General features: G+C 43.0%; 1 protein-coding gene across 3 annotated transcripts in view; it reads right to left on the bottom strand.

Moving 5' to 3' along the window:
* The window catches only part of LOC112140936 (diacylglycerol kinase beta), a 112,407-nt gene that overhangs the window by 4,173 nt on the left and 94,550 nt on the right, over positions 1–13,684 (bottom strand). For all 3 annotated transcript variants that reach the window (XM_024263959.2, XM_024263957.2, XM_024263958.2), the window contains 2 exons: positions 7,956–8,076; positions 1,252–1,312 (listed from right to left, as the gene is read on the bottom strand). In XM_024263959.2, the coding sequence (XP_024119727.1) occupies positions 1,252–1,312; positions 7,956–8,076 (182 nt within the window). The remainder of the gene's footprint in view (positions 1–1,251; positions 1,313–7,955; positions 8,077–13,684) is intronic.

Below are 13,684 nucleotides of genomic sequence, written 5' to 3' on the forward strand. Positions count from 1 at the left end.
TGTGAATGTGAGAGTGGATGTGTGTGTGACTGAGGCCCTGAGACAGACTGGAGACCTGTCCAGGGTGTACCCCGCCTTCGCCCTTCAGGAGCCGGGTTAGGCTCCAGCACCCCGCGAAGAAGCGGTCAAGAAAATGGATGGATGGATGGATGGAGGTGGGGGGTAATAATACCATTTTAAGAAGGGGAACCGAAAGGTTAATTCCAACTACAGGAAATCATACTTCCCAGCATACCCAGGAAAATCTATTTCAGAGTACTGGTGAGAACAGCTAGTCTGACGAGAATGTTGAGCCTCAGATTTCCATCCTGGTAGTGGAACAGCAAACCAGCTTTTGATGAAAACTGTCCTTTGTGTCAACCAGCTCAGTGGCCTCGTGGTTGAGTGTCCGCCCTGAAGCTGGAAGTCGTACCAAAGACTCTAAAAATGGGACTCAATGCCTTCCAACTTGACTCTAAGCATTACGGGGTTAGATTGGGGTATTAAAAAAACCAAACAGTTCCAAAGCGCAGCTGTGTCTGCAGCTCACCACTCCCAGAGGGATGGGTCAAACATCATCATCCAGCCAGCAATGTCCTGTCACAAACGGGCAGATAGCTGGTTCTACGTACAGCAGGTATATTAATTCAGACAGGTGCTAAGCACAACTAAAAGTCCATAAAGCTAAATCAGGGTCAGACAGGCAGAGGTCAATAAGGAGAATGGAAGCATTCAAGAAGAGACTAGAGTAGCCAGGGTCTAGGCGAGGGTCAGGGCAGGCACCAAGTAAACAGATGAAGGAGGATCAGAAGCAGAAGATCAGGTCCAGATACAAACGCTCAGCAATGCAGGCACTGTGCAGTCCTTAAGTGTCCTATAGGTGATTGTCAATGACTGTCAGGGACTGTGTGCTGGGGAAGCTGGGAAATGTAGGATGTTACTCTGGAGATGGCTCCTGCCAGTGACCAGAGGGGGAGACAAAGCTTTGACTCCTGACACTTCCATAGTACCTAGCTTTGTGGGTTCTTATTGTGCTTCACTTTCTTTTTTTAAACTTTTCATTATGTTTTGGTTTCTTTAATTTTGTTTTATAAAACCTAATGCGCTTTTTTAAAAATATTTGTTTTGCATTTTTATTTGCCATTGTGATCTTTATGATGTTTTTGCATTGAGTGATTTGGACTTCAGAGCCACCGTAGATATCTGTTCAGAAGCAGAAACACATTTGTCTCTCATAAGACTTTGACACTTGAAATGGTTTTCTGAACTCACCGAGCACGGGGGCTGCATCCAGGGCTCACCATCAATCTGCATGGGCAACCGCCTGGAGGTCCTGCAAGACATGAGAGGATGAGGATGCAGAGAAGGGCTGGAAAAGGGCGATGGCACACACGTCTGAGGCACAAGAGGCCAAGCAAACACTGTCCAGGACTGAGACAGACACTACTGCCTTTGTTCCCCCAAGACCAGCTCCCAGACAGCCCCCCCCAGACACATACCCATGACATCACACCAGCGCCTGTTTTACAGGGGATGAGGTGTTTTTGAATCATGGAGGTTGGTCTTATGTTGCTCCTTCAGAACTGGGCTGGCTTCTTCAGGATTTTGTTGGCAATGAGAATTCTGGCCTTTCTGTTTTTGAGGCTGATCAGTGGTTTGTACTTTGTGGTGAATCCTTTGTATTTCCTCTCATGAAGTCTTCTCTTTATGGAGTCAGATTCTGGAACATCTACTTCCTGAAGAACATTTTAAGATCACAGACAACTTACGCTGGAGTCACACCGGACGCGAGAGCGCCGCGAGGCGGCGCGGAGCGGAGTGCGCGCCGATTCGCGGCGCAGTATTGGTCACACCAGACGCGATTTTTTTCCGCGACGGTCGACAGGCGCTTCTGCTAGAGCTAATACTTTTTTTTCCCATCATTGTCAATAACCAGGATATCTCCCCGTGTTTCTGCTAAAAGGGGATGGTCTCTGCCCCTGTTGACACAGACCCCGCCCCCCAACTCCGCAGTCGGCCAACTTCATTGATGGGTTTGTGCGCGCGTGTGCGTGTCTGTCTGTTTTGTTGTGTGTCTGTGTGCACGCACGCGCTCCCACGTGTTTCCGTCGGTAAATTAATAAACTAAAAATATTACTTGATGTTTCTTCCAAGAAGAACCGCTCCTCTGCCTCTCTCTCGTTCAAACGCAGCCCCATGCCCCGCTCCTGTGTGCCCCCACTGCATTGGGGGGCCCCGTCTGCCCTGCTTTTTTTCCTCCCAGAACCCTGCAGCCCAGCACACCCGCTCCGGAGATCTGTGGTGTCCGGGGTGGGGGCTCTCGCGCACGCGTGTCTGTGTGTTTTGATTGTATGCATATTTTCATATTTTCACAGTCTGTTTAGACGCAAAAACATGATCACATTTGTCAATCGCGGCGTTTTATTTTGAAAAATTGGTTCTATTTTGAAAATAAACCGGATTTTCTCATGTATTTCGATGCAACTTCCTGCCAGTATTGATGCGGAGCGCTCGCGTCTCGCAGAAGAAATAGGCCAGACGCCGAAACGTTGCGCTGCACCGCGCGGACCCTCCGCGCCGCTCCGCGCCGCTCCGCGCCGCTCCGCGCCGCTCCGCGCCTGGTGTGACCGACGCCATAGGTTAACATGGGCGCCGAATGGAAGCGCGCGCCGTTCCGCGCCGCTTCGCGGCGCTATCGCGTCCTGTGTGACTCCGGCGTTAGAGTGTGGCATAAGGACACTATTCCCTCGTTTCCACTGAGCGGTCTGGTCCAGACCCTCTTGGCCGGTTTAGAATGGTCCAGGCATTTCCATTGAGAGTTGGACCATCAAAGCACATGCGGGGTGTAGACCAGTGACGTAGCTGCGCGTCAAAACGGTGCGACTACAACAGAGAGAAGCTGCATCAGCTGACTCAGAAACAGACGGAAAATGAAAAAGATAACTGCAGAGGATATAGTTATAATCTGGAGCAGGTGTTCATTAAGGATGAAGCCAGCATCTACACAGCAGAAAACAGTTTATTGTTCTTATTCAAAAGAAAAAAAAACTCTTATGTTGAACAATACTCCAATGTTCTTCAATAAATGTTTACAAAGTACGAATAGAAGAGTTTTTGATGAGTATAGAGCAGGGGTGTATAAATCCAGTCCTCGAGGGCCGGCCTCCTGCTGGTTTTCCAGAAATCCTGCCTTATCTGCTGCTGATTACCTGGATCAGGTGTGTTTAGCCAATAAGAAGCTTCTATGGCAGCTTGGTTGGGAAACATTTAGGACACCGGTCCTCCAGGGCTGGAGTTCGACACCTGTGGTATAGATTGATAATGGACATTCTTCGGCTGCGGGAGTCGGGTCAGACGTAAAAGAGGAGAAAGTGTCTCCATGGATTCGGTGTGTCTCCGGTCCCCAGCCCCCGCGAATGAGGCGTAATACTGTTTGTAAAGAATTTATTTTTCTTTGCAAGAAAATAGTGGGCGGCAAAGAAGAATACAGATAAAAGAGGACAACAGTTTCTGTTTGGATCTTGAGTCAGGAAAAGTTCTGGTTGGACGGTTCATGTTGTCGTAAAACCTTTTTGCCAACCAGTGGGTTTCATCGCGTGATGACAGAAGCTCCGCCCTCACAAGTCCATTTCTTTCGTCCAACGGGGGACCAGAAATGATACCAGTCGGTCCTGCTTAAAAGGTCCATTTTGGACTGTGGGAGGAAACCGGAGAAAACCCACACCTGAATGAGGAGAACATGCAAGCTCCACACAGAACGGTCCCAGCCAGGATTTGAACCAGGACCCTCTCCCTGTGAGGTGACAGTGCTAACCACTATCCCACTGTTTAACGGTTATATAATTGAAATCTGAATATATTTTTATGAAATTAAATAACAAAACTTGGCTTGTTCAAATATTCCTGGGCCCAACTGTGGATTTCCTCTGCATGAACTTCTGCTGATGGTGGGGAATTCTGGGAAAACAGGAGCGGCCGTTTGGGTCACCGCTTTGCTCCAGTGAGCGTTCACACTTTAATAATGAGTTCTGTGGCAACAACAAACAAATCCACATTGTTTTTCTGAACTTGTGTACTCCGAATGACCGTCGGTTTACAGAGGACATCAACACGAAGCTTCTCAGTATCTGATCTCACAAATCAGCAGACAGCCTGACCAGACCTGAAGCTGCATTCCTGATCCTTGATCTTTGGTTCAGACATGATCCCAGTTCCAGGTGATGGTCCACAGGAACCTCTGCCATCACAGAGTCTGCTTTGAATTGGGTGGTTTTGTTTATGTTCTCTGTGATGTGCCTGACTGTGACTTTGACTGAGAACTGTCACACTAACACAATGATTCTGCAGATTCACATGAATCTGGGAGGAGGGGTAATGAATGTTTTTAATCTTATTAGGTGGTTTGAAAACAATTTAGAGCATTTGTTTGTGTGTTTTTCCAGTGAGTAAATTATTCCAATCCTCACTTGATGCTTGGGATCATATGCCTGGTTTTGCTGTGTGAGCCCACTGACTGTATGTGGAGAACTGGACAGAGCAGCTGTGACATCACTCACAGGAAATGCCTTACCTCAGGCACCAGTGAAATGAAGTTAATTCTGTCACTATTTTTCTGTGATACGGACGCCGCCATCTTGAAGCTAGACAACAGTGATTGGTTCAAGTTAGTCTGAGTCAATGTTTCTATAGCAACCACTGTCACCAATCAGGAGTGAGCTTGTTGGGAGTTCACACTCCTTCCACTGGAAGCAGCTTGGGAGAAGCTGTGAATCAATTGTTAGAGGTGCGGCCAGAGGGCACCACATGCTTCTACTGAGGCTTCTGATTGGTCAGTTTATAACTTGAATAACTGGCATTAAAGGAAAAAAATTAAAAAAGAAAGTTGGATTAGCAACAAGATGTTAAGAAAAAGTGATCAGAGCAAGAATGATTATTCTGACAGTGACTGAGTAACAGCTGTTTATTTCTTTACAGAATTTTATGGGATTTTGGCTTTTGGAGCCAGCAGGTACTTCCTGTTTGGAATTCAAGAGGGGACGGGTCAGTCAGTCCAGTTCTCTTATACAGTCAATATGTGAAGCTCAGCTCTCTCATCTGTCAGATGAAACTCCGGACACAGACGGGACTAGTCTTAAATCCATCCATCCATCCATCCATCCATCCATATTTATTGATCCGTCCATCCATCCATCCATCCATCCATCCATCCATATTTATTGATCCGTCCATCCATCCATCCATATTCATCCATTTTCATCCATCTATCCACCCATCCATCTGTCTGTCCGTCCATCCATCCATATTCATCCATCCATCTATACATCCATCCATCTATACATCCATCCATCCATCCATCCATCCATCCATCCATCCATCCATCCATCCATCCATCCATCCATGCATCCATCCATCCATCCATCCATCCATCCATCCATCCATTCATCCATCCATCCATCCATCCATTACCTCAGAAGCAATAAACAATGAAACAAGGAAGGGCAAAAAGCTGTCAACAAAAAAAATAAAACATTGATAAAAGAAAAACACATTTATGACAGCTATCCACATTCACAAACACACTTACACACACACACAAAAATGGTAAAAACGGTCACTTTTAAATTTTGCCAGCATAAAGCATGTTGTGACCACTGTTTCATCATCCATATCTGTGTGAACGCCGCATCACTGAACAGTCTTTATAGGTCTAGATTTCTCAGTGTGACCCTCAGGCTCCACATTATCTGCTTCTGTCTTCTTGCATCCTGAGTCCAGAGTGTTCTCATTTCCGATGCCATGAAGGAAGGAGCTATTGATGCTATCAGAGCAGGACATGCTTCTGTGATGAAGGGCCTCTGAACCCTCGTCAGGCTTCAGCTGGGATCTGGCTACTGTCTCTTCATTTGTTGTTTCTGTCCGATCAGCAATATTCAACAATCTGAGGGAACTTTCAATAAAAAAAAATCACATTATTCAGATCAGAACACTCTGGACAGATTCTTTCAGAAATGAGCCAAGGTCCCACAAGCTAAAGCACCAAAGTCATATACCGATAATCCACAGGAGCATTTTCCTGATCTAGACTTCCTAAGACAACAGTATCTTAAAAGAAGATCCTCACTATGTCTCCATGTCAATGCAGACCCTCCAAACATGTTCTTGTTGTCATCTAATCAGTCTTCTTACTGACATCAAAGAAACAAGTCAGCTTTTATCCAACGTTACTGTTCAAGTTCAAGAGGTTTTCTTTTATCTATTGCCTTACAAAAGAACTCTGGTGTGGTTCCCTTCAGTGTGAACGCAGATGGACTTTCCACAGACCAAAGACAAGAACAAAACAAGGAGATGCTGTGAGCCTCATGTGTTTGGAGGAGGAGTCAACAGCCACAGTGTGAATCTGAAGAAGCAGGAACCATGAAGAAGCTTGAGAGTGTCTGCTGGGTAAAGGTGGTGCAGTGATGAGCATCCGGACCATCCAAAGATCTCCTTTATGCTGTTTTAGAGCTCTTATGGAGAAAGGTGGACCCTGATGATTGAGACGCTCCTGCCTGTAGTGTGCAGACCGAGGCCTTAAAGATCATCTGTTGGAACAGCAGGACTTTTAACTTCAGGTTCTGGTTCTCCATGTGTGAAAGCAAGCCAATTAACATGAGGAGGTATTGATCAGCATTCTTGCTTGTTCTGAGCTCACAGGACCGTCCCAGAGAGGAAGAGGTCTGGACCTTAGATAGGACCAATACAACGTGAAGATCTCTTTCTAGAATGTAGACTTCAGTGCTAAAGGGTTAAAGCACATGTGTCAAAGTCAAGGGATCCGGCCCTCCAGATCATTTGATTTTCTTGTTATTAATGGCCCAATGTTATCTTGCACTTATTTGTATAATTTTGACAAAATATATTTTATGGAGAGTAAAATATTGAAAGTTATTTAAGGTTTAAATTGATTTATTCTGGAATAATATTCCTGCCTTTTTATTATTAATATTTATGTTTAAGGGTCAAAGTTTTAAAGCTTTAAAAATTGACATTCTGAAGATTTTTTAGGTTATTTTGGAGTTTAAAGGGGCTATACCATGAAAATTCTACTTTTTGAGGTTTTAAGTGCATTTTACTCTTCATTCGTCTCTATAAAGAACCCCAAAGTGGTATTTATATATGTATTTTTATGGTATTTTTCATGCATTTAAGAGTAATCCTCTGAAAACCTCCGCTATCTGCCGCAGCCCCCCCCCCCCATACCCACAAAAACGAGCAGGTCGAATCATGCTGACTTGAGCACGATGCCAACCGCTCGAAGAATCTGCTCTGCAGCTCCGCCCCCAGTCTAACACCAGGAAATATTTCAGCTACATGCTAGCAGTTTTGGCTAATCTAGGCTTTTTTTTCATTTTTTTAGGCTATTTTGGAGTTTAGCTCATATTCCAGCTACATGCTAGCTATTTTGGCTATATTAGACTTTTTTCAGCATTTTTGGCTATTTTACAGTTTAACTATTAGTTTTTTAGGTTAATTTGGCATTAAGCTAATATTTCCGATTGCTTCAGCATTTTTAGCTCTAGCATCTTCAGAAGCCAAATTCAGTTTACAGCATTCACACTACAGGTAATGCTATATATCTAGCTATATGTGCTATATATAGCCCGCGATCTAAGGTGTGTTTTGGAATTTGGCCCCTTGAGCGATTGAGTTTGACACCCCAGGGTTAATGGGTGAGTGACTCTGTCCGCCACTACTGAAGAATGCTGCTCAGATTTATAATTCATCTCTGCAGACCTGGCGTTGTTTAGAGGCACTCTGACGCACAAAAACACTTGCAACTAATACATTTTTCATCCTGCGTGTTCAGAAACGGATGCTTTCTGTGCTGCTTCCAGTTTGTTAAACCGATACAAGATAGAAATAAAATGAGGGTGGAGACCCTTGAGAGGACGGAGGTATGACAGAGAGGGTGGTGTGGATGAGGGGGGTCAGCTGACCTGATGGTGACGCTGGCACACTGAGCCAGTCTTCGGCCGGCGCTCTTCAGTCCGGTGTAGATCTGCCCCATCTCTATGGCTCCTTCAAGGCCAACCACCTCCAGCAGCTGGTCACTGAAGTCTGAGAGGAACACAGACGTTTCATGAGATTTTACCTGAGATTTGTCTGTTGGCAACGGGTCTTTCTGCAGTTCCTCTGATGGTGGCTGCAAAAACAAACGTAAAAAGCCTCTGCTCTACTCCTCAGGTTTGTTGGGTTTCTGCCTCCTCTGCACGGATGTTTGTCATTTGTATCTTTTGGATTAGAATTTTTGGGGACTCAGCTGGTTGAATAAAAGAGATTCAGGGTCTAGTGTCAGTCCTCAGTCTTCACACAACAAATACACAAAACTGTGCAAAAGTGTGGAGCTGGTTTCTTCAAGGAGACCTAAATCCTCTGAATCTGAATGCTTTTGAACTCCTGCAGAAACACTGTTTGATCCTTTCTTCAGTTCGGATCAGGACCCAACCAGTGAACCGAGTCAGAGCGCACTGTTCTGCAGGTTGATGGTGAAAGTTCAGCTCTTAGAGTCACCTTCATGCAGGTGGAGGAGCACGAGTCATCTCAACAAAGAGCTAAGTTAGCATCAAGCCACAAAGGTCACATCCATGCAACCATCAAACCATCCTCAGACCATGAAGGAAGAGAAAACCCAAAGGGCTGAGGTCCAAGAGAATTCTTCCCTGTGGGTTTGTAGCTGCGGACCGGACCAGACCGGACTGGACTGGACCAGACCGTACTGGACCAGACCAGACCAGCTTGTTGTGACGGGACCAGCGCCCTCAGAGGCTTTGCTTCCATGTAAACGTCTCTCAGCCGTGTCAGAGCTCGCTCCGCCTGCTGGCTTTGATCCAGAATAAAAATCCAGGAAGCTGTGGCGTGTCTTTGAAAATCAAAGGGTTTCTTTCAAATGGATCACGCCCTGCAGGACTCGGGCGAGGCTGAGTCACCGAGTGTGAAAGGAACGAACGAAAACAAACGTTTTTGGAACGGTTCCATTTTTGAAAAGGTTTGGATTTATACGCTGTGGACACTGCAAAAAGGAAGTCTTTAAATAGAAGTAATTGTTTCTAGAAAATGATCTTAACTTTTTATTTTGCAAGAAGAAATATCTCTGTTGATGAAGAACACTCATCCAAGAGGGTCTTGTCTTTGATCATGTTTCAGCTTGTAAAGCACAAAAAAGAAGACTCACTTTATTAGCATGAAAGCTTCCAAACTAAAAAATGCTTAAAAACTCACTGAAGTTTCAGTAAAAATGCTTCTGCATTGGACTGACCGGCAGATGGTTTGTGTCTGTTTCTGTTACATGGGTCTGCTAAAGGTATGGCATGGTTGTGAGGAGGAGGAGGAGGGTGGTCTCTGTGGGGTGGGTTTTCTGAGTCACTGCTGCTCTTTAATATTTACAGTGACAATTCAGAGGAAGCAGCAAACATCTTACCCCACCAGCAGCCTGTAAGGAAGCTCCAACTGCTGGAAAACGTGTCAAAGTCAAGGCCCGGGGGCCGGAGCCGGCCCTCCAGATCATTTTATGTTATTATTATTAATGACTCGATGTTATCTTGGGCTCATTTCTAACTTGTATTTTAAAGTTTTAACTTGTACCTAAAAATATATTTTTATGGAGAGTAAAATCTTGAAAGTTATTTAAGGTTTAAGTTGATTTATTCTGGAATAATATTCCTGCATTTTTATCATTCTTAATTATGTTAAAAAGTTACAGTTTTAAAGTTTTAAAAATTGGCATTCTGTTAGCTTTTTGGACTATTTTGGCAAAACTGCTTCAGGCTATTTTGGAGTTTAGCTAATATTTCAGCTACATGCTTTTTTTTTTTTGTTTTTTTGGCTGTTTTGGAGTTTAAATGGTAAACGGCATATACTTATATAGTGCTTTCTACCTTCCTCAAGGGTCCAAAGTGCTTTAGAGTCACTGACCCATTCACACACACACTAACATACTGATGGTGGCTCCGCTCACAATCTCTGGCGCCAACCTTACACCAGAGTCAATTCGGAGTTAGGTGTCTTGCCCAAGGACACATAGTTTAGCTATTTTTTCAGCCACATGCTATAGCTGTTTGGGCAAACCTAAGTTTTTTTTTTTTTTTTTGCTAATTTGGTATTTAGCTAATATTTTATCTGGCTATCAATATCAGCATCTTCAGCTATCAGCACTAGCATCTTCATTGGCCGAACTGAGCTTACAGCATTCACACTAGCATTATCACAGGTAATGCTATATATCTAGTTCATGATTATGTTAGAAAGTTAATTAAATGTATAAGATGTTCAATAAATGTTCAATTTAGATGTTCAATAAATGTTTATCCTGTTTGACCTAAGGTGTGTTTTGGATTTTGGCCCCTTTTAGGATTGAGTTTGACCCCCTGCTTGACCCCCTGAGTTTTTGGTCTATGAGTTCCTGTAATCTTTAAGGCATTAACACGATAATTCCAGTAGATTCTGAAGGAAAAAGTGGCGCTAGAATCGGCTGGAATTATGGTGTTAAGGGTTCAAAAGTTATAGCATGTTAAAGATTTTGTCTTTAAGCATCACTGACAACACCTCAGGTGTTAAAGGGTTAAATGTTGGACACTTTATGCTCTCAGCTTTCAGTTTTTATCCTTATAGAGCTCAAAGCAGACAGAGGCCAATGCTGGCCTGTGGGCGTGGCTTGCAGAGCAGATTGTTCCAGATTGGTCTGATTTTCACCCTTCTGCCTCACTCATTGCCTCACTCATCTTGAGTGAGGCAGAATGAGGGCAAAAGGCAAAGAGGGCAAAACTGAACTGGGATGTTTTGTGTCTGACCTCCCTGTTGAAAAAAGGAGTTGGACTGTTTGAATAAAGCGCACACTTCAAAACGGCAGAGATGATCTATTTACTATTTCTGATATTTTCTGCATCTGCCTTTACAAGTTAAAGGCAGGAATTCAGGCAACAACCAATGAAACTACAGCTTTGCTACTTCTAAGTAGGCCATGGAAATGGAAGGTTTTTGGCCGTTCACATTTCCGTGGTCACATCAAGAAGCTCCGTGGAGTCTGGTGGAGATTTTCCAGCGTTCTCAGTCCTGCTACCGTAAGTATTGGATGAAACTCACACCAAAAATCCAGTGATGCTGATTTGACCACAGAAATGTGAACGGCGGCTCATTTGACTGCAGTCAATGTGAAGATACCATCTTCTCTTCTCCAGAACCTGAACTAGACACTAGGAACAGATGAGGGTTTAGTGCATGTGCAGCAGAGCTGTTGATGGAAAGAAGATCATTCATTCAGACAGAGTCTGTCCAAGACAGTTTGATTGATTTAAAAGGAGAAATACTCGGAAATGTAAAAACAAAATGATTTCTTATTACATTTGTTCTCTTTCAGGAGAAAAATGACACAGAGACATGTTAAAAACTAAAAAACAGGATTTTCATCAGAGTGACTTTAACACTAAAAGAGCAATTTGGTCCAGTTTTTTATGGATCAAAATCTAGCGAGAGCTGGAAAGTTCCACGTTATTGTTTAGAAAATACACAATATTTATGTTTTTGAAATAATTAAAAGTCATTTATAAAATGTAGATTTGAAATATTAAAATATTGAATTACAACAGTGTCCATATGTTTTTATGAGTATTATTTTTTTAAATGCAAGACAGTCAAACATGATGCTTTTTCTCATTAGGATTTTGATGCACTACCATCATTATTTGGCTTTTACTTTCAAATATCAAAAACATTAAAGTAGGATCCAATTATTAAAAAAACAACTTAACTTTTAATTATCGTTTTTTAAGATGTGAAACATAATTCCAAACAAACTGTTTTAAACTGCCTTTGTTTAAAGCTTTAACTACTTTAGAGTAATTTACCAAAATATAAGAATTGTGGAAACTTTTTGAGTAACATTACAATAAAAAACCCAAATTTAAAGAACATTTCTACAACTTTTTTGACATGATTTTGCTCTGTGTTTTGACATATTAAAAATCTAAACAAAAAAAACAAGAAACTGGAATAACTAATGGATTATTTATTTGAATGAGGCTCTGGAGCCACAGGTTGCAGACTCCTGTGCTAAACCTGAGCTGAACCTCCATCTCAGAGCGAAGGTTTTCCTTCAAACCTCCCTGCTCCGAGACAGGGCCGAGGCCGTCAGCTCAGTGTGATTGGTGGGATCTGCATCCGGATCTCTGTGCACAGACAGGCTCAGGCTCTGCACAGCTTCATCCGGCTGGACATCAGTTAAGACCCCACAGCCAGAGACCGATCGAGCTGCTGAAGGACGGCAGAGGCGTTGATGGTTGCAGACCTGTTTCATGTGTCAACGTTTGGCAGAGCGCTGAGTGTAATGCTCTAATTTCAGATTCAAACGGCTCTTTTTATACATTCTTCATCTGTTATACTGTAAAACATAAAGTCCCCTCCCTCGCATGCCTCCATAGACCTGGCCTTTCTCCATGCGCCACACATGGGCGTCCTGACTGGGTCCCTGCACCAGAGAAGGATGGGTAAACCAGGCTGGTTCCGGCCCCATTAGATCTCTGCTCTTTGGACTGAGAGCCAGCCGGCGCCGTTACTTTCTCTGCGAGGTACAGCTAAGAATAGAACACAACAGTCTCTTACATAACACAGGCCCAGTGCATTCTGGGATGGGATGGCAATGGTTTTGCAAGCAGGAGGCAGAGAAGAGCATTACTGCTGTGCTGCTCTTTATGCTGAAGGAAGAGAAACATAAAAACCACAGTCAGCATCTTGATGTGGTTTACAGAGACAGTCCCACCAACAGGGAATCTGATGCTGCGGCCGAAGGTCCGAAATTATCCAGGAAATCTACATGTTACATTCTGATTTAAAAATGACTATTTTGCATTTCAGTATTTTATTTGTTCATGCTTCCATTAAGAACTTCATAGTGCAGTCAGCAAGGGCATATGATCCTTTTCACTGCATAAAAACATCCAAACCAGCAGACAGATGAAGAATCTATAGAACAATAGTGCCCGGAGTCTCCCTGATGCAGTCCAGGTTGATCAAATGTTCCAGAAGACATTCAGACCACATCACAAGCCAAACTGGTGCTGAAGATCTGCCACACTCATTCCTGGTTCATGCGCTCTCAGATCTCATGCAGCTCTTTTATTTGGGGAATGCGTTGTAAGCATTCACACTATAGTGACTCTCGTACGCTTTTCTGCACGTAAAAACTCAGTCACACTTTCAGAGATTTCAGTAATCTTGGTATCAAAACCTTCAGCTCATTCAGGACATTACTGCTAGTATTTTGGTATTTAAAAACTTTATAGTTTTTGAAATATTAAGCAAAATATGCCTCATAGGAAATGAATGAGAAAGTCTTCAAATTTCAAAATTTTAAGTAGATTGCTATATTTCAATATTTTAAAGTAATTTTCAAAACATTACGGGTTTAGCTAATATTTTAGCAACAGGCTAACGTTTTTGACTAATTTAGTTTACTGAGGAATTTTAGGCTAATTTGGAGTTTAGCTAGTATTTTAGCAACAAGCTAGCTTTTTTAGCTAATTTGGAATCCACTGAGGTTTTTATGCTAATTTGTAATTTAGCTAATAGTTCTGCAACATGCTAATATTTTGGTTAATTTGTTATCTATTCTGTTTTTTTAAGGATAATTTAGAGTTTAGCTTTTATTTTAGCAATAGGCTAACAATTTTTCACT

This window comes from Oryzias melastigma, unplaced genomic scaffold (assembly GCF_002922805.2).
Source record: "Oryzias melastigma strain HK-1 unplaced genomic scaffold, ASM292280v2 sc00274, whole genome shotgun sequence".
Classification (NCBI taxonomy): Eukaryota; Metazoa; Chordata; class Actinopteri; order Beloniformes; family Adrianichthyidae; genus Oryzias; species Oryzias melastigma.